General features: G+C 46.0%; 1 protein-coding gene across 2 annotated transcripts in view; it reads right to left on the bottom strand.

The window, feature by feature from the left end:
• Positions 1-25,000, bottom strand: part of WDR11 (WD repeat domain 11) — a 154,627-nt gene that overhangs the window by 114,604 nt on the left and 15,023 nt on the right. For both annotated transcript variants that reach the window (XM_085888613.1, XM_085888604.1), the window contains exons 4-10: positions 12,536-12,709; positions 10,041-10,224; positions 9,693-9,858; positions 9,242-9,362; positions 2,937-3,135; positions 2,723-2,781; positions 2,393-2,569 (exon numbers count right to left, since the gene is read on the bottom strand). In XM_085888613.1, coding sequence (XP_085744739.1) covers positions 2,393-2,569; positions 2,723-2,781; positions 2,937-3,135; positions 9,242-9,362; positions 9,693-9,858; positions 10,041-10,224; positions 12,536-12,709 — 1,080 coding nt within the window. The remainder of the gene's footprint in view (positions 1-2,392; positions 2,570-2,722; positions 2,782-2,936; positions 3,136-9,241; positions 9,363-9,692; positions 9,859-10,040; positions 10,225-12,535; positions 12,710-25,000) is intronic.

Here is a 25,000-nt window from a genome sequence, read left to right on the forward strand (position 1 = left end):
CCACCTGGTGTTATTTTAACGCCACGACAGGGGCTCAAACTCAGGACACTAAGATTTTAAGCCAGCCACCTTAACCGTTAAGCCAACACCAGGCTTCATCAGGAGAGGCTGTATATTTAAAATATAGATTTCATTAGATCATAGACAATCCAACAATTGTTTTTAACTCTCCAAAGAAATGTCCCAATCTGATGCTGAACTGCGATGAATCACAGATTATGAAGACATGGGAGCTCATTTATGGCACATCAAAATAGTATGTACACAAAAAGGAAGGAGGGGATTGGGGGTTGGCAAAGGGGAAGAGTATATTGAGAAAACCAAAATTGAGAAAAGGAATGGTAGGTGAGAAGATAAAAGATTTTGGGTGTTTAGGAGGGTGGAGATAAGGAAATAGACCAGCGGTTAAACTCAAAAATGTGGAAGAATTGTTCAAATTTAGAAGAAAACAAAGAGCACCAAAATTGATGGAAATATGGTTGAATACACGTGGAATCACAAAAAAAGCAAACCCCATCATCGATCTCAAGGGGCTGTCACACCTTGGCGTTTTAGCCAGCGCATGCCGACGTATGAAAAATTTGGCGAATACGCTGGCACACGTCGAATACGTTATGGGTAAGTTTTGTATACGTTAAGAGCACGCTGAAGCATGCTGGCATACGTCGTAGTACGCCGAGCTCGTCGACAAATTTTGTGCATGCTCAAAATTTTCCGACGTATGCCAGCGTATGACTCACACGTTCCGCATACGCTGGCCATAAGTTGTAGGCACGTAATGCGATCGTCGACACATGTCAACACACGTTACTCATAAGTCGAAATACGTCGAGGTAATGTCAAGTGTACCCGAAAGTTATTTCTAACCTATGAGTAACGTGCTTTGAACCTATGTGTAACGTATCTCCAACGCATATTGACGTATTTGACATCTTCCAGACGACCACAGAACTTACCGAACATGTTTCTAACTTACAGCTACCGTATAATGGCGTATTGGCAGCGTTTAGGGGAATTGGTATATACAAATTGGTTTCACAGGAGGAACCCGTCAGTGTTCCAGACTCCATGGTTTTTTTTATTTCTTTTTTTTCTTTTCTTCGGCATGACGGTGATGTTGACACTTCGATGTCTAGTGCGGTTATGATTTGAATCGTTGAGCGGCAGCCTTTTAATAGGCTACGCCACGTGATCGTCGGCGATACTCTGCCGCGCTATGCATAAGTTAGACTATCGTTGGGCATAAGTTGTGAACGCTGCCAAGACGCTAAGCATTCGTTGGTATAAGTTATCGAAACGTTCTGTGTACGTTACTAATACGTTATACATACGTCCAACTCGATAATATACGCACAAAACTGAAAAAAACCATCCATAGTTCAGCATACGCCAGCGTTTTAGATCAATTTTGATACGTTGCCATACGCTGACTAAATCGTCAAGGTGTGACAGGGGCTTCAACCACAGTATTTGAAGTTTAACAATTCACAACTGCATTTTAGTAAAACATACGTGTGATGTAAAAATTATTCTACCATTTCTTGTCTTCACAAATGTGATTTATTTGTTTTAAACAATGCACACTTTTCCGACTCGAGGGGAGAGGAAAAAGATGACATTTGATTAAAATGATAATGCCTTGGCCAATTGACTTCAAATTTAACATGGTGGTGGAAGATGACACGAGCTTGGTTCCTTTTGAAACCGGGGTCAGCATTCCATAATGGAATCATCTCCTCTGTGTTTATTTTTCCCCCAATTTATTTTTTTTTACAGGATAAAAGGATTTCGTTTTTATTTCATGCCTCCTAATAGAAGGGAAAAACACTTTAAACACGTTTTAAAGTGAAGGAATCCTAAATATACTGCCAATATCATAAATTGACCGCTTGGCAAACTCCACTCGAGTGCATCGGCAGCTCAACCTTTCAATGTGAACTATCAGATACATATTGGAAGTGAGGCCCCCTCCTCGACCGACCCATTCCCGCACTTAAGGCTGGGCAGTGAGGGTTGCTGAGCCTTCCTTGCCAGTTGGTGGTGTGTCAGCTCAGTGTGAAGAGGGCCCGAAAAGGGGAAGCCTCTAACACTGGGTCGACAGGCAACCGGACTCACGTCTGTCTGCTGGTTACACCCTTACCTGTTGGCACTACACAGCACAGGATTGACTTCCCAGTTCAAGAAGCATTGAGGCGCATGTAGTCACTTACTTACATTAGAGTGTGAGCACAACTACAATGAGAATTCACAAAGGGGTGAAGGTTATAAAAAAAGTATCAAAATATCTCATCGCTACAACACTTTAAGCTATTTTGCATTTGGATTCACACACAAATGAGCCATTGTGATATTAATTGCAGAAAAAAAAGTGGCGGCTCTTAAAACCTCATACCGATGGCAAGCAGAGGCTGGTATTGGTGCAGATTCTTGGTGGTGAGTGGGGGGCACATACGGAGAATGAAAGGAGGTGATGGGAGGCTGGAAAGCAGCCCAGACAAGAGAAACTTCAGAGAGATCTCCTGGTGACTCACAGTTCTCTGCTGTTCATCAGAAAATTGCAGACAAGGAACTGCAATTCCAACAACAACAACAAAAAAAAAAGAAAAGAAAAAAAAAAAAAGAACGTTATTCTATTAATTAAGGGCACTTGTCAAAAATAAGACCATAATAAAACAGCATGGATGATGACAAGTGAGCTCAAATGAGTGGCGAAATGACTCACCGACCATCGCGTCCAAAGATATATCGAAGGCCTTCCTGTGAGCTGCATCCTGAGGCATGCTACAGTATGCAAGAGGGGAATACAAAGAATATGTTGCAGCACATTGAAGAGCTGGTAAAATACAAACATAACAATGCATTCTTCATAAAGTCAATAAATTCGATGAGCATAGGATATGTTGTCTTCATCGAGATCAATAAATCACAACCCACACCTTGTGAGCTGATTGTTAGTCACAGCAGGACTGGCCTTGAGGTCCCAGAGAAGTAGTCTCCCATCACTGACGAGCAGAGCTAGGCTGTTCTCACCCACTGGGCAGCAGGCCAATGCTATAGGCTTCACAGTCTTGGTCACCCGAATTGGGTCTGATTGGCAGCGTAAATCATATATGACTTCTGGAAATACATCACCATCTGTTGCACAAAGACAAAGTGGTAACAATCAAACAAGAAAATGTTACATCACACGAGTGCATTGGCAGTGAATAACAAGCGACTTTTGAAATGACGTATGAATGCGAAACATTTTGTACATGCGGTGTGTGTGTGTGTGTGTGTGTGTGTGTGTGTGTGTGTGTGTGTGTGTGTGTGTGTGTGTGTGTGTGTGGAGACTTGGTTCTGCTCACTGGACACTTTTAACCTGCTATTACTAGTGAGAAATATTAATTCAAATAGTCTTTTAAACAGAATTTTCAGAATTTACACAAAACAATGTCAATTTCAAAATGGTTAACCACACTTGTTCTGTTCCCAAATGAAAATTGGACTCACGGAAATGAATACGATGAATATGCATGGATGTGAAGTGTCAGATTCATATAATTTACTGATAGTACAAGCAAGCAGCGGTGTAGATATACAGTACGTTCAGAAAGTATTCACACCCCTCGACTTTTTCACATTTTGTTGTGCTGCAGCGTGAAATTAAAATGGATTGAATTGAGATTTTTTTGTCACTGATCAACACAAAATACTATATACATATACAAAAATATATAATACAAATATATAATACAAAAATACAGACCACACAATAGAAATATTTACAAATTAATTCAAAATTGGACCACCTGTCCTGAAGCTCACCTGGATCAAGAGCAACAGTCACTCAACCACCCTACCCCCCCCCACCTCCCACACAGACCACTTTAGACCTTGGATTTTTTTTTTAATGCTGTGAGCAAACTTTGGTACATGAAGGGTGATGGAGTTCAATTTTCATTGAAATTGTGTGTGTTGTTCAGAGAAGAGAGCAAATACCTATTTGGGGGTCAAAACCCCCACCCCCCACACTCCTCATAAACCCCCTCAATGAGTGCATATATTGAGGCAGTCTATAAACTTAGGTACATCGCAGGTGATGAAGGTTGTGGTCAAGTTTCATCAAAATTGTGTCTGTAGTTTCGGAGAAGAGAGCAAATACCTATTTTGGGGGGTTAAACCCCCCGTCCCTGCCCGCAGACCCCATCAGTGAGCGCAGATTTTGATGTGGTTGATACAATTTGGCACATCACGGCTGAAGAATGTTGTGGTCAAGTTTCATTAAAATCCTGTGTGCAGTTTTGGAGAAACACACCTTTCTATATAAGGTCCCACAGTTGACAGTGCATGTCAGAACTGAAACTCCACCATGAGGTCCAAGGAACTGTCCAGAGAACTCTGAGATACAATTGTGAGGAGGCATAGATCTGGGGAAAGGTACAAAACAATTTCTAGAGTGTTGAAAGTTTCCAAGAGCACATTGAGCTCCATCATTAGGAAATGGATAGAATATGGATCTACCCAGACTCTTCCGAGAGCTGGCCATCCGACCAAACTGAGCAAGCACCTTGGTCAGAGATCACCAATAACCCAATGACAACTCTGGCAGAACTACAGAGTCCATTGGCTAAGATGGAAGAACCTGCTGGAATGACATCAGACTCTGCAGCACTTCACAAATGTGGGCTTCATGGGAGAGTGGCCAGATGGAAGCCACTCCTGAGAAAAAAAATGTGTCACGTCACAGCACAATTGGAATCTTCAAAAAGGCACGTGAAAGACTCTGAGAACATGAGGAAAAATATTATGTGGTCTGATGAGATGAAAATGGAACTATTTCACCTGAATGCAAAGCGCTACGTCTGGCAGAAACCAAGCACAGCTCATCACCGTGAAGCACAGTGGTGGCAGCATCATGCTATGGGGATGCTTTTCAGTGGCAGGGACTGGGAGACTTGTAAGGATAGAGAGAAGAATGAATGGAGCCAAGTATAAGAAAATCCTTGAAGAGAACCTGCTTCAGAGTGCAAATAACCTCATACTGTGGTAAAGACTTGCATTCCTAAAGGACAATGACCCCAAGCATACAGGCAAAGCAACACTGGAATGGCTTCAGAAAAGTCCCTGAGTGGCCCAGCCAAAGCCCAGACTTGAATTCCACTGAGAAAATGTGGAAAGACTTGAAGATTGCTGTTCACCGATGCTCCCATTCCAACTTGACAGAGCTTGAGCAAATCTAGGTTCGGTTAAGTATGGGAGCATGTACAGCAGCAGCGCGTCGCTGTGTCCACTTTCCGCCGGTACTGCAAGGGCTTCCGTCAAGCCATCCCCCAGGCAGATGCTTGGCACATCCCCAACTCCTTGAGATGCCGATCAACCTGCTGCAACACAAGGCACGTGGTCGGCCCATTTGGCCTCCTCCATTCACGAGACTCCCTCACTGAGAGAATCTGGTGAGCAGGATTAGCGTCAGGAAATCGAGCCACATGTCCATACAGCCGCAGCTTACGCTCATGGACTCTGCAGGTAACAAATATCATTTGAGTCTCTCTCAGCAACCACTCGATGGACACAAAGTCTGACCAGTAATAGCCAAGGATGCTCCGAAGAGATCTGGGACCAAAGGAGTCAAGCATTCATCTCAGATCCTTTGTCAGAATCAGTCTCACATCCGTAGAGCAAGACTGGAAGCACCAAGGACCTGAAGACTCAGACTTTTGTCCTCCTTCATAGGTACCAGCCGCGCCACACCCCATGATCCAGTGAATCCATGACTCCCCAGGTCCAACCCAGATGCCAATTGACCTCTGGATCACAACCAGCTGAAACATAAATATCACTGCCAAGGTAAGTGAATCTCTCCGTGACCTCAACGTCCTTACCTCAAACAGGTACAGACAAGATGGCAGCATTTGAGATGTCATTGAAAGCCTGGATCTTAGCTTTGACCTCGGAAACCCGTAGTCTCAGCGGCTCCGAATCCTCATTCAGTGCCTCGAGGGCCCCTACAAAGACATCCAGTGTTTCTGCAAGGATGACTGCATCATCTGTCTGCGAAATCAAGGTCAGAGATCTTGACATTCCCAAGCAATGCACCACAGCTTGAGCTCTCCGACATCTTCTCCAAAATCCAGTTCATGCAAGTTTTGAAGAGTGTGGAGGCCAATACACACCCCCTCATGAACTTCAGTAACAAATGGAAATGTCAGAGATGGAACCACAACACCTCACAGCACTCTCAGTACCAGAGCATAGTTAACAAATCAGATCGGTCAACTTTGGTGACACCCCGCAAAGACCAAGAATCCTCCAGAGGACATCCAGATTCACTGAATTGAATGCTTTGCGGAGATCAACACAAGCTGCTCGCAGCCCCTGCCGAAACTCTCGCCTGCGTTCAGTGAGAACCCGAAGAACAAGGATACGTTCAATCATTGACTTCTTTGGTGTAAAGCCTGACTGCGCTGGACGCTGATGCTTGAAGAGATGGTGGCGAACCGGATGAAGAGTTATCCTAGCAAAGACCTAGCAAATCTGTAAGGAAGAATGGTAGAAAAATCCCCAAATCCAGATGTGCAAAGCTCATACAGACATACCCAAGAAGATTTGAAGCTGTAATCACTGCCAAAGGTGCTTCTACAAAAGTAATGACTCAGGGGGCTGAAAACTTAATAGTGGGGCAACTTAGCATAACAATTGTACATTTTGTGAGGAAAGCACCAAATTTGGCACACTACTAGCCTATCATATTATGAACAGATTTGGATATTGGGCCATCTCAAAATTTTTGATGGCAGTGGAAAATGGCTGCCACAGCCATCAGCAGCTGAATTTGAGATGGCCCAATATCCAAATCTGTTCATAATATGATAGGCTACTAGTGTGCCAAATTTGGTGCTTTCCTCACAAAATGCACAATTGTTATGCAATATTTAGCTGTTTCCCCACTATAATGACACAAGACATTTCAGATTTTCATTTTTAATTAATTTGTAAAATATTCTGAAAACAAATTCCACTCTCATTGTAGGGTATTTTGTATACATCGATAACAAAAATTTAAATTCAATCCATTTTAAATTCAGGCTGTAACACAACAAAATGTGAAAAGTCAATGGGTGTGAATACTTTCTGAAGAAGGCAGTGTACATAATGCATGCACTCGTGCGCACGCACGCACGCACGCACACTTCAACAATTACAAATAGATACAAAAATCGAGTACAATTTCTCTAGTGGCCCCAGAACCAAACAAATCATATTTATAACAGCCCTCACAGGTTCCGTAGCTCCCACCTCCACCTCCCCTCCCAACATGATTTTAAACTTACCTTGTATATTCACACGCCCCAGATATGTCCTTCCTATCGGAGTTCAGAATCATCTCATCCGGATACACAGTCCATTCACTGGTCGCGATCCGTGCCCCGGGGGTTTGTGCAGCACTTGCCCCATCCACTCGGGACTTGTACCGACCCACATGTTCGGGAGTTTGAGTTACGAGCAGCGACCAGTTTGACGAGCTTAGAAAGCTATGAGAAAGTTCTCCAAGTCTTTTGTTGTGCAGAGGCACAGTCCTTTCTCTTAGGCACTTTTACAAGTATTTTTGGCTTCTTTTAGAAGCTTGGTGAGCCATTTAATGTTACAATCCTTATCTCGCTAATGTTACAATCCTTATCTTCTTCTAACAAGTATTTATTGGATCAGGATCGAATTGCAATTTGTCTGGTGGTTGCATCATCACCTAAGCAGAGCTGTGACCATGTACATCATTAGAGCAGAAATTTGAATGTTGTCAGAGTAACAGCAAACAATGGTCTACTCTTCCACAAGACAACATGTCATCTTTAATGTTCACCTGAAAAATCGCAGTCGAGACACTGAGCTTGATGTCCGTACGATGGACAACACACCGATTTGATTCGTACAAGGACCTTCACTTTTTTCTCTCTCTACAAGAGTGAAGCTAAAGGAAGAGGAAGGCTGAACTGACAGTGGGCGTAGTGTGACAATAGGGCACAATCAGCAAAGGAATGAATAAAAAAAAAGATGATCAGAGAAGAGTGGAGGAAACACTGAAACCAGCAAATAAGAGGGTTGAGGAAGGAAATGTTAATGGGGGTAACAGATATCTTGGGTCGGGGTGGCGATGACATGAGATGGTGGTGCACGGCCTGCTTGAATCCCTGGATGGAAGGGTGGGAAAGAATGGCACCTGGAAGGCGGTTCCGTAGACGGAAAAAAACGAGCAACAAAGTTAGTGAAGGTGGGCAGTAAACCTGGGTTTTTGGAAGTTTAACCAGCATGGGGGTTACTGGAATGCATGCGTACTGAGAAGCTGGGAAGGATCAGAGGGCAGAAAGCAGAGGGAGCAATATCAGAGAAGAGAAGGTAAAGAACAGAGAGACCACTGACCTGTCTGGGTTGTGACAGTACCATGCCTTGTGCTTCCGCTTCAATACGTGCTGTGCCAAGAATGCTGTGAGCTTTAGATTTTAGACGCGAGTCGGAAAGACGGCCCAGTCTCCAACTGATTTTAGAGGCCAGCTTTGCATGCCGGTCAGCTCAGGTGAGGTCATGGCTGATGGTGCTGGCCAATAAGTTCAAGAGACAAAACCTGTTCCAGAGGATGACCAAGGAAATGGATATGAAGGATAATTTGATGAAAAAGCATGTCAGCGTTTATCCCTTTACATTTAATTGGGGGTTTGATGGTGTTTCAAAAACATTTTCCAGAGTGAAAGTTCACTTCAAAACACCAAGGTGTTTCACACCTGCAAGTTGCTTCCTGTGACCAGTGATTCCACTTTAAGTATCCCCACTCGACACAAACCCCTCCTCCTCCCTACCACCCCAAACTCCCACTTTCATCTCTGCTTTCCCATGCAATTTAGCAAATATTTCAAACATGGCACTGTGAGAAGATATAAAAGTTTCTTGCCACTTTTATTTTCCATAAGAAAATTGAGTCGGCACCCTCATGACACGCGATCATACCCAATAATGCAAACCAAGTCACAAGATTTAAATACGAAATAAACTCCTTTGAGAATCTATTTGTTTTAAGAGTTACAGCACAATATTTGGCTTGAAATCAGAAATGCGCCATTATTTGGATTCTTGGATTTCTGACCTCCCGACAGGAGGGGTGGAGGAGAAGGGAGGAAGGAGGAGGGGGGGGTGATGTGGGTCACGATGCCACAAGGATTATTTCCATAATGCAAGCTCGTCAAGAGCTGCAAGGTATATTGATGCCCACCTGCTTCATCGCCAACTGCCTGTACTTGTCCGACACAAAGATTGCTACGGCGGAGTCGTAACGTGATGCAACCATTTTCATGCAGGCAATAGAAAGCATCACGCTGCCGGCAGGGAAAAGCCTGTGGGTACAAGGTAATCATTATGAAGTTGGTACACCTACTATAAAATAAATAAATAAATAAGTCGATTTAGTTAACAGTCAACAAAATATCAAAAATTAGGGCTGCAACATTTATTAATATAAATGACACTGAGCATCTCGGATTAACATTGAACTAACTGATGGACATTCACATGCCATTAAAAAGAAAAAGAAAAAGAATAAACAACGAAAACCTTTTTGTAATTTAAACTCAAGATCACAATGAATTGTTGAGTGCAAATTTTGAAATGTTTTTCAAAACAGACGTCAGATCTAGTTTAGCCAACTGCATCAGAGTTTGTTGCACCTGTAAGAAGGGCACGCCACTCTTCTCAATGGCAATCATAGCCACTGTTTGGCTAACTTCCAGGTCCAACACAAGAAGCTCACGGGAATAAAGCAGCAAGAGGTGACCACGGTGGCTCGGAAGGTATTCCATTTGAAGGCATTCTGTCAATGGGGCCATCTCCGTACTGAAAAAACATGCAAGCACATCCACACTCCATTATAATCACCCATACATGTTGAAAAATTACACCTCACCTTGTTATTATGACGTGGCGATCGACGTATTCAGGATAAAACGGCTGCATCAGCATAGTCAGATGTCATTGCTAATCTATTCTCACTGAGAGAAGACTGAAGGCAATACAACCTGGGTTTCTCATCAGTGATGAGGGTTTTCATTCTGTGAAGAGCCTTCCGTGCACCACTGGGTTGTGGCTTCTGAGAAACTGGACTGGCGTTCGGGCTGGAAATGTACACCTTCCTGCCAGCACTGGGTGGAGGCTTTGACACAGAGAAGTCATGCACAAACACGATGCCTTCACTTGTGAGCACTGTGGAAAGAACATTTATTATATTTTTTTTAACACGTTCACCAACAGACATGTTGCATCACATAAAGTGTCCAATCAACATAACTTGACTTGTGTATAACAAAGAGCACAATGCACAAATACACCATGATGGTTTATGGGTCCATGTATTGTTTAAAAAAAAAAAAAGAAGAAGACATCACGATAACGAGGCCTGATATTAAACAAACAATCAACAAATTAAAATATAGAATGCGTTTTTTACCTCCGCCACCAAAGGTGAAGGAGGTTATGTTTTCACCTCTTTTTCTGTCTGTTTTTTTTTTACAAAATATGTAAAAAAGTTGTGCATGGATCCGGATGAAATTTTGTGGACAGGTTGGGAGTGTGACAAGGACGAACTGATTAGATTTTGGTGAAGATCCGGATCCGGATTCGACGACTGGATTTTTTCAGTGATTTTTCACCATTGAGAGATCGGGTCAAAAAACAATATATAGCACGATATCTCAAAAAGTTGTGGACGGATTCGGATGAAACTTGGTGGACACTGGTGTGTGACAAGGAAGAATCGATTCGATTTTGGTGAAGATCCGGATCCTACTATTCAAATTTTTTGAGTGATTCTTCACCATTGAGAGACAAGGCTAAACCGATATATGGCACGATATCTCAAAAAAGTTGTGGACGAATTCGGATGAAACTTGGGGGGCAGGTTGGAATCGATTCAATTTTGGTGAAGATCCAAGTCTGGATCTGGATACGAGAATTATTTATTTTTTGAAGTGATTATTCACCATTGAGAGATAGGGCGAAAAACGATGTAGTACTGTATAGCATGATATTTCAAAAATGTATTTGGCGCGATATGTTTTTGTGGGTCAGGCATTACAGGACGGTGGTATCCGCTCTCCCGAATGCCCTTCTCATATTATGTATGCTACAATAATATGGATTTTATGTGTACGGAATAGCAGATATTTCAACTCCCAAACACCGATGACACCAAAATTGTATTTAGTTTTCTTTTAATAACTAAAAAATTTCCACAATTTAACCATATTAATTAAAATTTTACAATGTAACTGTACAAATAAAAGTTCATAAATGCGATAAGGAACAATAAGAGCAAACTAATACTGCAAGCATATAATGACATTCTTCTCGGGTTGAAAGCTAAAACTGTAGTTAGCATCAAGGTTCACTGTGGGCATGATGACAGGACTGCCTTCAGTGTTTTATATATTCTTCGTTAGAGCACAACAGAGATCGAACAGTTTGATTCTACAATCAGATATCGCCGTCATGTTGCACATACAGCGAATGTCAGATACCGTGTTTCAAACCAAAGAGTAATTTTCTGTTTGAAACTGTGCATCGCTTGTTTGTGTTCGACCAATGGCGTTTTAAAGAAAATTATTTTGGTTACATACATCTACGAATAGCACCATCGAAGATGGCCAAACTGCTGGTAACTGGCAAAAGGTGCAATTGGCATTTATCACGTTTTGGAATCAAACTCCTCAATTCTACCTTCGGGTCGGATTGATTAGTTTATGACAACGTTGATAGCAGCGGCGATTTTGCTGTGCTCAGTGTTGGACCAAAATAAACATCATGATACAACGTAGATTTACATGAACCCCCAAGGCATAACAATGTTTTCTCCGAGTTTAATCATGTAAAGACAATAATCAATCCTACATTTTGATTCGCCCACGATATTAACTCGAAAGCATCTCAACATGCAAAGCCTGGCCGAGTCTGCTCTGTAGTCGAACTAAACTTGATGAAAACAACAGCTAAAATATAAAAAAAATTTAAAAGTAAAATTTATTATTTTGTCTTCTCCATATTGTCATCATAATTTGTTGAAAATTTGATGACAAAAGCTCAAATGGTAAAAAGGTCATACGACAGACAGAAGCACACGTGCACGCATACAAGCCATACAAACAAGCCTTCATAGAGACAAGTATCAGTCTGTGTCGGAAGATAATACAAATTATAAGATTTTGTCAACCGAAGCTTCATAGCAGTCGGTTTTGGGAAAAGAGATGCAGTCGCTGTTTCGGCGTGAGCCCCTCGACACTATTTTGCTCTGACGAAGAACAAATGCTCAAAACGTCAGCCGTCCCTCTTTTCCCACAGCGGTAAACATACTCTTATCAGCTTTTAATTGATAAAATCCATCATTAAAATGATAACAATGGCAACATGAAAAAGCAAGAAAATTCATAGTTAACCCCAGAATCCTAGCCTCCCTCCCTCCATCCATCCATCCATCCATCCATCTATCCCCACTGCAGCTTCGCCTTTATGAAACTCTTACTGGCTAGGTTTGATGGCTCAAAAGGGTCAAAGGATAAGGAAAGGATGTTTTCAGCATAGCTCTTTTTCCACAGCTTGGTGCCTGTGTCAGCATTCCAGAGCACAATGTAGTTTGGGGGATGCACAGCAAGAAGCAAGTCATGGCAAACCTCCTGGCTCCAAAGCCAATTAATGTCTGCAGAATCAACACACAGGAGGAAAAAGAAAACAAGATTTATGCAATCAAGTGAAGTCATCTCTTCCAATTGTGTGAAAAGAGTATTCGATGAGAAAATAATCAGCTTTTTAAATAATAATTTTTTTTTTTTAAAGGTTAGAGACAGACACACTGGGGTCCAAAAGATTCACATTCACAAGAAAAAGAAAAACTTGATGTCGCAGAACGATCATGTGATCACAGTTCGCACCCAAAAGCAAAAGTTATGTTCTGCCGGCAGAGCTGTTTCCATTTAGACAACAAAGTAAGAAGGCAACTCCAACAAGTGACTTAATAATGATGATGCAATGAGTTAATTACACAGGAAAATATTCAATAATTTGCTAAGCTCATAAAGGACAAAGGTCACAAATCATGGCAGGGCTCAACAAAGGACCATACAGATCACACACTTAGCTGAAACGCTGCCCCTCGCCCTCTGCTTCCACCATTCCCTTTTCTTTCTTTCCGCCGCCTCCCTCCTCCCTACCCTCCCCTGCTATGCCCACAGACATTCATACAAATGGAGGAAGGTCGAGGAGGGGAGGAATGCGAAAGAGCAAATTAAATGTGTTGGACAACGATAAAATATAAAGATCCGGGCACCTTAATGGCCCGAGTCATCGCCTCGCTCTCCCCAGCATGGCTCGAGCATTGTCAAACTCCAACATTTTGGGCACTCAGGAACAGACTGTCGCTGGCTGAAAGATGAACTGAGGTACGCCACTGCACTCCACCCGAAGCTCCAACTGCCATCAGCTCTGATGGTCACCGCTCAACTCACCGTGCCCTCAGCTTTTTTCAGGCAAGGGCCGCATCATGCCTCGCACTTCCAAATGCGCTTTCGTGATAACATTGCTCTATGTCCCCTGTGGCAATGTATTGGCCACAGGGAGATGCAGAATCTACACCAATAAATGTCAGTGTGTGTGTGTGTGTGTGTGTGTGTGTGTGTGTGTGTGTGTGTGTGTGTGTGTGTGTGTGTGTGTGTGTGTGTGTGTGTGTGTGTGTGTGTGTGTCTGTTCCATAACTCCTAAACTATAAAACCTAGCATACTGAAACTTTGCATGGATACTAAGGAAACTCCAAGGAAGTGCAAGAATGAAAATTGGATGATTGAGTTAATGAAAACATCCCTTTTGAAGATAATTAACAGCCTTATTTAATTCTATCCTTCATCAGGCAATCCTCGGCCACCTCACTCTCTGGGGTCTTAAGGCGTTTCCTGGGTAACCTCGCTGGGGTCCGAAGCCGCCATATTCTTTGGCCTGCTCAACCATGCCTCGACTTGGAACAAGCCGTAACGATTTCTTAACGATAAAGTTTTTGTTTTTTTTCCACTTTCCTCACTCATATTATCGAATGCTTGTTCATAATAGCTACGAATCGCTTTGAACATCTCTTTTGTAAGTGCCATAGTTTTTCAAATTAGGAGCTTCGAGTGATTTCATGGATTATATGATACGATTTTCCACGATCTACTCTCACAGACTAATAAAAGGATATCATGGAAATATTATTTTGGTTTTGAAGATCAGATATCATATGAGCGAAATAAATGTCGAAATCTGGAGTGAAATCTGATGCTTTAAATAAATAACGAGTCTGATAACTAAGCCGATATAACTATTTACTTTAAGCAAGCAAGGCCATGTTCCCCCTTCTCCATACATACACAAAAAAATTGAAATTTCCAAAGCATTAACAACTTATCATTTTCCACTGTTTGGAGAATTACATTGAGTGAACAAAAAATTTAGGAATGTGCCAAAATTAACGAGCTTCATTGAGCTATATGATTTAATGCATTCTAGTCCGGCAGATATGTGAAATATTCTGGTAGTTTTGTGCCTTTGATGATACAAGCATGAAATTTGGTACACAGTTATGGGCATACCCTGAGGAAACATTTTGGATATAGGGACATTCCAGATTACCCCTAGGGTCAAAATGGTGGCCATTTTATAAAATGGCTGCCACGAATAACAAATTCTGCCTACAAGGTCAGCAAAGTCATATGTGCTTGGTGCAAAACACAATGTAGTGAGTATAATATGATTATTATCAACTAGTATGCACATGCTTCATTATCTACTTCATATTTGACTAAAAAATGCATCTACGGTGGTCTATGAGGGACACAGATAACAGTTTACCATCGCAATAATGCATGGCTGGAACAAGAGCTCTGCAATATGATCATGCATGTGAATGTTACCTGAATATTGTTTCTGGAAATATAAATAGATCAAAAATCAAATTTGGTGAAAGGAACTTAGACTCCATGAATATTTCCATTATTAATTACATACTGGTAGCTGGCAATGTCGAGATTAAATGCATAAATTTGCGAAATCGATATTGATGTACTCACTGTATTAATTTTCATGATTGCATAATAGAAATGTTCAAACTACAATGGTGTGTTCATATTGATTTGGGTTTAACATGGTCCTGTCCAGCGCAAAGAAATAATGTATGGTGGCCGATTGGGGACATCGAGTGACAATCACCCAAGATCGCCATTGTGTGTATATATGCATCTCCTCTGGGCTGGGGTTCGTAGTTGAAAACATTTTAACTCTGCTATTCTGTTTTCAGGTGATAACTCCACTGTAGTGTACCCAAAGACTAATCCCCTGCTTGGTGGTGGTTCTTCCCAATTTTAGTGACTGATTAGTGGTGGTTCAAGACAATGGCCAAGCATTTCAAACTATTAGACCCCCAGCAGCGAGGGCCAAGTACATCTGTTACATCAATTAACCAGACAGACTGGAACCTATGTGTGCTGTGTCAGACGGACACGACTGAGCCTCTTCATTGTCCAGCTGACTCCAAGCGAAGCACAAGAGGGTCTGGATACCAGACTCTGGCAGACAACCTCCTCAGGTTCAGTGAGATCGACTGCTTGCCAAAATCTCTCGACATGTCCCGCTTGGACGATGGTGAGGGTATTGAGTCCACCTTCCAGCACCACAGGGCTAAGTGGCATGATTCGTGCAGACTACAATACAACAAAACTCAATTGATTCGGGCAGAGAAGAGGAAAAAAAACCAGTGGGGATACCAAAGGCGTGACACGAAAGTATACCCGTCAGAGTGTGGACCGCACAGAGTCACTGCTCGAAACGTGTTTCTTTTGTGACAAGCCAGCAGGTAACGAGTCTTTGTGCAAAGCTTCTACCTTTGACCTGGACAGACGAGTCAGGAAATGTGCTCTGAAACTAGAAGACAAGCCACTTATTGCTAAACTGATTGCTGGAGATATGATGGCGCAAGATGCCCTGTACCATGTGAAGTGTCTGGTTTCCCTCTATAACAAAGCAAGGGACACAAAGAGAACCTTGGATGACCAGCATGATGTTGTTGCGAATTCGCGCCCGCCGGCGTGCGAACGGCCACGTGACTCGAATCGCGGCATGTCGCCCACCAGACAGACAATTCTGTCGTGACCCTCTCGGACTAACGCCGGGAGCCAGTCACGGGTGGGCCTTTCGGCCTCACCACGATCGTGCCAATCGGCCACCCGCGTGGGATAGGGTTGTTCGCCAAACTCGACCTACCTAAGTACCCACGCGGCTGGTAGACCGGGCGATCGCACCTCGCCGCAGGTCGACTCGGGACACGGGCCGCTTAAGCGATCCGTTCCGTACTATCGGGATAACCGAGCGGTGTTATCGTCGGCCTCGACGGTTCCGATTAATTATCGGGCGTATTAAGCCCACTACCAACCCTTTATGTGAAGCAAGATGGAGATTCAAACGAAGGAAAGGACGCAGCGAAACGGGGAACAATTCAACATGCAAGCACTTTATTTACACGACACATGGAGAGCACACATATAACAATTATGCACAAAAAGCAAATGTAACAAAAGAAACAATGACGCAGAGATACTACCGAATAAGACCGACACACGGCAACACTTAACAGCTTTACTTCACCAGACTGGCGCCACACACACACGTTTACACAGAACCCAAAAGAAATGGAAGTCGCGACTTCCCTGAGCGTGTCGAGTCCCTCTCCAACGTCCGTCGACGGGGTCCCGCCTGGCCGCGACTCCGTGCCCGAGCGTGGTAGGTAAGTCCTCTCCTGCGTGCCTCGCGCCTGCACGTGTTGGCCACTCGACGGTACGGACGGAGTTTTGGGGAAACGGACGGGGTTTGTTCGGCGCTGTTTTCCGCGCTCGCGCACGGGTCAACGAAGCAAGGCAGGAACCACAAGCTCGCGACTCGAGCCAGAAGACGACCATGAAGACCAACCCTCGACTAACCACTCACTCCAACTCTCGACCAACCAACCCAACAACCAACGACCTCTTGACCAACCACTTCTTGACCAACCAACCCAACTACCAACGACCTCTTGACCAACCAACCCAACAACCCTCAAGGTCCGTCCTGTTTGCCTTTTGTAGCGTGGGGCTCTGCCCTTCGCTCCGCCCCGTTTTCGGCCCCGCCTCCCTTCGAGCTTCTTGGAGAATCCTCTCGAAGGGGGGCGTGACCTCTCGCTTTCCCTCCACCCTGCACCGTGCGGGGGCCGGGGGGAGTCAGTCTTGGCGTGGAGCCAGGGAATTATTCCCCCAAAAAGAGGCCCCCACCCTTTCTCACCTTTGACCCCTGCATCGCCCCTCCTCCACACCGAGCGCGGAGGACCTCGACGGGAAAAACAGGTGGGAAAACCCCCGAGCATAGCCGTTGGTTTCTGTTTGTGCCCGGAGATCGTAACCACACAGGGCCTGCTGAATGGCGAGTGGCGAAGATGTGGTAGCGTTGATAGTGGAGGTGGCGTGGTTGTAGTGTGGTTGGTGCTGTGGTGGGGATGGCATGGTTGTAGTGTGGTTGGCGCTGTGGTAGGGATGGCGTGGTTGTTGAGATGCTGTTTGTTTGCCATTTTTTCTGTTCTATCTTTTATTTCAAACTCAAAGCGTCACAGCCCGGATGGATCACATAAATTCCCTCTATACAACGGGTTTGGGCTAACTGCACATGTACTTACAGAGATATCTCACCTATGGGACCTGAATGGTGGTTTGCGAATTTCCACAACCACAACAATATCAATCATGGCATAACTCTCAGAGAACTGGTGTCCTACATCGATGATGCCCGCATGGACGCTCTTGTGGCACCAGTGTTCAAGCTGGCAGACCTAACAAGTCTGAACAACAACCGGCTGAAACAGCACTGTCACACATGGGCAAGATGAGACTTGGAACAAAGTCTGATCTGGTTGGCTGCTTAGAAGATCTGGTCCCTCCATAGGAGAATGCTGCTGCTGCTGCTAGTCCAGCAGTTGAAGTCATCATCCTTGATGGTGCAGCGATCATCAGTATGCTGCCACCTGGCACAGCAAAGACCTTCAACGAGTATGCATCAGAAGTATTCTTGCCATACATCACATCTCAGCTGCAGCATATGAGCAGGATGGATATTGTCTGGGATGAATACCTCGCAGACAGTTTGAAGGCAGACACTAGGAAGAAGCGAGGCAAAGGCATCAGGAGACGAGTCGAGCCATCTAGTTCCATTCCTGGAAACTGGCAGACCTTTCTTCGCACAGATGAGAACAAGATGGAGTTGTTTGACTTCCTAGCCACCAGAGTAGCAACAACAGACACAGACAAACAAGTCATCAGCACCCACCACAAAGATGTGGTTTGTACGCAGGCCTGAAATGTTGCTGGTCTTGCCCCTTGTAGCCATGAAGAGGCTGACACAAGAATGCTACTCCATGCTGAAGACGCTGTGAGGCAGGGATACAGCAAAGTGTCGATCCGCACAGTAGACACTGATGTCGTGGTCCTTGCGGTGACAGCAGCTGGACGTCTGGACATTGATGAGCTCTGGGTTGCTTTTGGCACAGGAAAGAACTTCAGGTTCTTGGCAGCTCACGAGATGTCTGTGGCACTGGGACCTAACAAGTGTCGAGGTTTGCCATTCTTCCATGCCCTCACTGGATGCGACACCGTTTCAAGCTTCGGAGGCAGGGGGAAGAAAAAAGCATGGGAAACCTGGAAAGCCTGTGATGAGGTCACTGATGTCACTGCAGCATTCTGTGCCTTGGCTGCCACGCCAACTCCTTCAGCCGTAGATGACCACATGGATGCACTGGAGCGTTTTGTTGTTGTGCTCTATGATCGCACCAGTAGCCGGGAACATGTCAATGAGTGTCGCAAGCATCTGTTCACCCAGAATGGCAGATCAATAGATGCTCTCCCACCAACTCGTGAAGCCCTGAAACAGCACATCAAGAGAGCTACCTACCAAGCCGGCTACTGTTGGGGCCAGATGATGGTGTCCACACCAGAGCTCCCATCGCCCAGTGACTGGGGGTGGGTTCACACCGATAATGGCTGGGACATATACTGGACAACCCTCCCAGAGGCAACTGAGGCATGTCGGCAACTACTAAGGTGTGGCTGCAAAAAGGGATGCAGAGGACAGTGCAAGTGTGTCAAGGCTGCACTCCAGTGCACAGCTCATAGTCACTGTGGTGGGGAGTGTACAAGAGAGTAGAATTGGGACAAGAGAGATCACAGATGATAATTATGTAACATGTACACATGTATCCATGCATCATAGTAGACTCTGTTACCTGGATCTAGAGGTTCCACTGTATAATTTTGACTCTGTAAGTTAATGTTAGGATCAAACAGAAGCACTTCCTCTGAGTTCAAGAGTGTTAAATGAACAACAGTCATTCCATGGTGCTTAATAACAGTTTTTGAAGGGTTTGTTGTAGAAAACCGTCCAAAAGTGCAAAAATGCACCAAAAAATGACCAAATAAATGGTTTATTCACGCTTTGTCACCTTTATTTGCTATTTCTTATTTGCTAGAATCTATATTTAGTTCAATAAAACCACTGGTATGCTTCTTAAATATAGTTGTATCCACCTTGTACAACACAAAATCGGATATTTTGTAAAATGGCCGCCATTTTGGCTCTGGGAAGAATCTGGAATGTCCCTATATCCAAAAATCTTTGTAAGATACTGCCCTAGCAGTGTGCCAAATTTCATGCTTGTATCACTAAAGGCACATTATTTTCACACATCTACCGGACTATTCACTGCTTGACCTCATGCACTGCCCCCCAGAGGGACTACTTATTCAATTCATCTGCCAGATCTGTACCAATATCTTCGGAGGTTTCGCAAGGTGCTCTACAGTGAATCAAAGCAAATATGGTGAAAAACTGACATTTCAAAATAAAGTCGTAATGTTTGCGTGGGCCGTGAACGATGTACCACGTGACGCATGCACAGATGAGCAGGCAACATGGCGGATTATCTGCAATGTTTATTCCACTGGCGATTTAACTTTGCGATGTCTCGAGAGTTGTTCTGCATTAAGCTGCAACTCATTTGTGGATAAAGTCATTATTTGAACGAATTCATTTTATTTCTTTCACTGCTGCGTACGCGGTGAAGACCGGCTTTAAAGTCAAACGGATCCGATAAGACATGCAGCGACAGCCTGGCCAGCCGTTCCTGATGAACTATTTAATTGGCGTGCTTGCTTGAGTGCTTAAGGCATTTGCCGAGCACCCTATCATTGATAGTGGTACCGTGCTACGTCATTCTGAGCGAATTGTTCACTCACTGCAGACGCTTTTGCCACGCTCCGTCCCATCATCCTGAGCGAGTGGTTCGTGCTCTGTGCTCCGTCACCCTGAGCGAGTGGTTCGTGCTCCGTCCCGTCACCCTGAGCGAGTGGTGCGTGCTGCGTCACCCCGAGCGAGTGGCGCGTGCTCCGTCACCCCGAGCGAGTGGCGCGTGCTCCGTCACCCCGAGCGAGTGGCGCGTGCTCCGTCACCCCGAGCGAGTGGCGCGTGCTCCGTCACCCCGAGCGAGTGGCGCGTGCTCCGTCACCCCGAGCGAGTGGCGCGTGCTCCGTCACCCCGAGCGAGTGGCGCGTGCTCCGTCACCCCGAGCGAGTGGCGCGTGCTCCGTCACCCCGAGCGAGTGGCGCGTGCTCCGTCACCCCGAGCGAGTGGCGCGTGCTCCGTCACCCCGAGCGAGTGGCGCGTGCTCCGTCACCCCGAGCGAGTGGCGCGTGCTCCGTCACCCCGAGCGAGTGGCGCGTGCTCCGTCACCCCGAGCGGGTGGCGCGTGCTCCGTCACCCCGAGCGGGTGGCGCGTGCTCCGTCATCCCGAGCGAGTGGTGCGTGCTCCGTCATCCCGAGCGAGTGGTGCGTGCTCCGTCATCCCGAGCGAGTGGTGCGTGCTCCGTCATCCCGAGCGAGTGGTGCGTGCTCCGTCATCCCGAGCGAGTGGTGCGTGCTCTGTCATCCTGAGCGAGTGGTGCGTGCGCCATCACTCTGAGGGAGTGGCTCATGTTCCATCATTTACTCTGAGCGAGTGGTTCGTGTTCCATTGTTCATTCTGAGCGAGTTCTGAAATAACGCCCGATTTCTGAGCCGTTTGCCGTCTTAACGTATTGTTACGTTTGAGGGGGGGGTATGCATTCAAAGGGTAATTAGGATGTTTAATTAGGTATGCCATGCTGTTCGAGTTTACCAGGATCTCGATGTAATAAGTAGTAATTCAGTGGTGATAAGTTGTCTAGTAAATGTTCATTTCTTCAAGGGGGAAATGATAGATGTCACGTAATTAGATAGGGACGCGGGATAGGGTAAGTGTGTCTACGTAAATCCCTTTTGGTATTCCCTGAAGACTGGCCGTGACGTCACAGGACAGTGCAGCGGATGGCTCCGCCCCGTGATCATGATTGGCGGAAGGCGATGGCGGTGGGCCAATAAACGGCTCGATTGACGTGACGAGGACAGAAGGATAAAAAGGTTCTGTTCTGGGTCGAAAAGGAAGAAGAAGAAGATTACAACCAAAAGATCGTGGTTTTTTTTGGTGTGGAACCTGTGGCGACAGAGAGTGTCCTGGCTGCTGTGCTGAGTCGATCGTGCTCTTGATCGTGTCTGGGAGCCTTGCCGAGCCTCGTTCCTCGCTTTGGTTGGCTCTGGGGTTCTGCTGACTCGGAGTGCGGGGTCGGGTGGCGGGCGGACCTGCCTCCCTCTCCTGCTCGCGGCTTGGCGCCGGAGCTGGTTCCCTGGCGGCTGTGGGCGGACTTGGGCCAGGACCAGGAGCTCGACAGCACCGCGGTTTCTCCTGTCCCCCCTGGCGAGAGCAAGGCCGGCTCGTCCGGCGCCGATCCAGGGACAGTTGCGTCCACACCATGGTCCCGCCTGACCACCAGAGATAGCTACGTTTTTTTTTTGTGTGTGTGTGTGTGTGTGTGTGTGTGTGTGTGTGTGTGTGTGTGTGTGTGTGTGTGTGTGTGTGTGTGTGTGTGTGTGTGTGTGTGTGTGTGTGTGTGTGTGTGTGTGTGTGTGTGTGTGTGTGTGTGTGTCTGCTTGGCGCCTTAGATGGATTGAGAACTGTATATTCATTGGAATTGTCTGTGTTTTTCCCCACGCCCGATCCGACACCATCCCGTCGAATCGCCCCGGATCCCTCTTCTTGCCGAGTCTTGTTATTTCTAGTAATAATAAAAAAGGAATCAACATCATCAACTCAGTGAAAAGTGACTCGTGCCACCTTCCTCGTCCTGTTTGCAGTAGAGCGATTAGAACCGCCATGTTTGGGTTATAAACAAATAAATCGCCTCCATCGTTTCGGCTCATTCTACGTTGGCGGGACTGTTCAAGTCCCGTGGACGTCACATTGGTGTCAGGAGTGGGATGTTCGAACCCCTCTAAATTATATACCAGGATTAAAATCTCGCCACGAATTGGAATATAAAATCATTACAGAAAAGCGCGCGAGCGCGGGAAAATTTTGGCGGGATTTTTCAAATTTAAATTAATTGGCGGAAAACGGGACTTCTGCACCATGGCGGATGTGCAGATGTTTGAGGAGGAAGGCCACGTGTCTGGCAGCGAGTCGGGGGAAGAGGGGAGAGACGGGAGTAGGGTTGGAACCTCCCCCATTCCGAGCGTGGACCGTGCGTCATTGCCCGTAACGGGGCCGGCAGTGCCGGAAACCGGTGCGATGACGATCCAGACACTGTTGGAACGTTTAATAGGGGACATGACGGTACAAATGGCAAATCAATTCGTGACACAGAGGGCAGAAATGACAGCACAAATGGAAAATCAATTAGTGACACAGAAGGCAGAAATGACGGCACAGAGGGCAGAAATGACAGATCAATTGAGGGTAATGGGGGTACAGTTGGGTGCACGGATTGATTCAATGAGGGATGAATTGGGGGAAAAGATGGAGAAAATGAAAACAGATGCAGGAGTGTGTGGATGTTAAATTGGGAGAAATACAAAGTAAATTCGAGGATAGATTGGAGGAAACAAAGGTAGAAATTACATTGGAGGGGGAAAATATACGGAAACAATTGGTAGATTAAATTGATGCAACGAACATTCGGGTTGATAAAGTGGATGAAAGCCTGGAACGTCATCGTGCCTGTGTGGATGCTCGTATGCAGCTGCAAGTTGAAGAGTGGGGAGAGCTGAGGAAGCAAGGGATGAATTTGGCGGAGGAGGTAAAAGGATTGGAGGCTCGTTTGGACGAACAAGATAAAATTATGAGCCAAGATGAAGTCTTGGATAAAGGCCTGGTAGAGCCGTCTTTTGTAAGTAGAGTGTCCGGGTTGGTTGAGGAGCAGCTACAAACTCGCGACGGAGCCTTGGAGGAGGTTGTGCGGGCCCAGAAGATCCTGCGGGAAGAGGTGAATCGGTCCATTCAACGTTTGGAACAGGAGGCAAAATTGACCCATGAGACCCTCACCACAAAACATCTTTGGCCACAGTGGGCTCCGAAATTGGATACGCAGCCACAAGGGTGTTTGATCCCTGGGCTGGATTCGGACAAGGGAGAAACTGAGAAGCGGGCCACCGTAAAAGTGATCCCCCTGGTAAATTTTGACGGGTCAGGGAGCGTTGAAGCTTTTCTGACGCAATTTGAGTGCATTTCCTGACTAAACGGGTGGAATGAGCAAGAACGTACAGGGAATTTGGTGGCAACGTTGCGGGGACCAGCCGCAGATGTGTTAAACGTGATCGCGGAGGGATGTTGACCAGCTCCCACATTTGCGAGGCGTTGAGCCGTCGGTTTGGGTTCGCGGCAAACTGTGATCTGGTGTGGGCCCGGCTCCAGCACCGCAGATTAAAGCCGGGTGAGACAGTGCAGGAGCTGGCACAGGACATTTACCAATCAGTCAGGATCGCGTATCAGGACCTTACAGTGGAGGCATGGGACAGACTGGCACTAGAGAAATTTTTAGCTGCTCTTCCTGACCCTGAGGTCCGAGCGCTAGTGGAGCTACAGGATCCACCCACCGTGCACCGAGCGGCCGAGTGCGCAGCCAGGCTGGCCTCGTGGAGGCGGCCGGTCGGGTTTCAGAGAGGCCATCGGTGACGATCCGACAGGCGGAGATCCAGGATCAGGGAGGGGGGCTGGGAGAAATTGGCATTACCCAAATGTTTCAGGAAATTTGCCAGAAACTGTCAAGTTTGATAAAGGGTAATCCGGTAGTTAGTGCGCCAAAGCGGCGGGGTGCAGCCCAGCCAATAGAGCAATTCGATTATGGCCGAGGGGGTCCGGAACCGGAAGAGACATTTCATCGATACTTACGGGGGCCTTTTATGGGGAGTTGTTTCCGGTGCGGGCGAAGAGGACACATGCAACGATATTGCCGGTACCCGGCGATGGAGGGACCCTCCAATAGACTTTTAGACTCGGAGAGGGTGAATCCTCCTCCTGAACCGCCAGGTCTATCCGAGATGCCCTTTCATAGGTCGGGTCCGGAGATCACTGTCGGGGGTCCGGGAGACTAGATCGGGCTGAGCATATAGGGCCATGCACGGCTGGTGAGATTGTGGCGAAGTGCCTCCTTTAGTGGAAAAAAAAATGAATTGTGGGAAAATTGGCGTGGGAGTTTGTAAGTTCTGCTGGGTTTTAGAGTGACAATCGGGACAGTGGGTAAGTGGTAACAGAGCGGGCACAAGTGGCTGTCCAATGGCTGGTGCGTGGATCGGGTGAGAAGTGCTGTGTGAGTTGTTTTAAGTGAAGAAGTGAAATGTATGGTGCACACATTGTTTTTTTTATTGGGCATGGTGTGGTAACAGGGAAGGTCATGGTCGGCAAAGTGTTAGAAATGCAGGTGTCACATGTAAGGCCGATGGGGTGGGGGAGTCATGTGGGTTTTGTGGGTGGGGATGATGTGCTTGTCCACAGGGATTGCTGAGGCTCACGGTGAGCGTGAATTGCGACCCCCTTCAAGGAGATTCACCA

The sequence above is a fragment of the Eptatretus burgeri genome, chromosome 1 (assembly GCF_056783735.1).
Source record: "Eptatretus burgeri isolate ZD-2024b chromosome 1, Ebu_testis_v1, whole genome shotgun sequence".
Taxonomy (NCBI): Eukaryota; Metazoa; Chordata; class Myxini; order Myxiniformes; family Myxinidae; genus Eptatretus; species Eptatretus burgeri.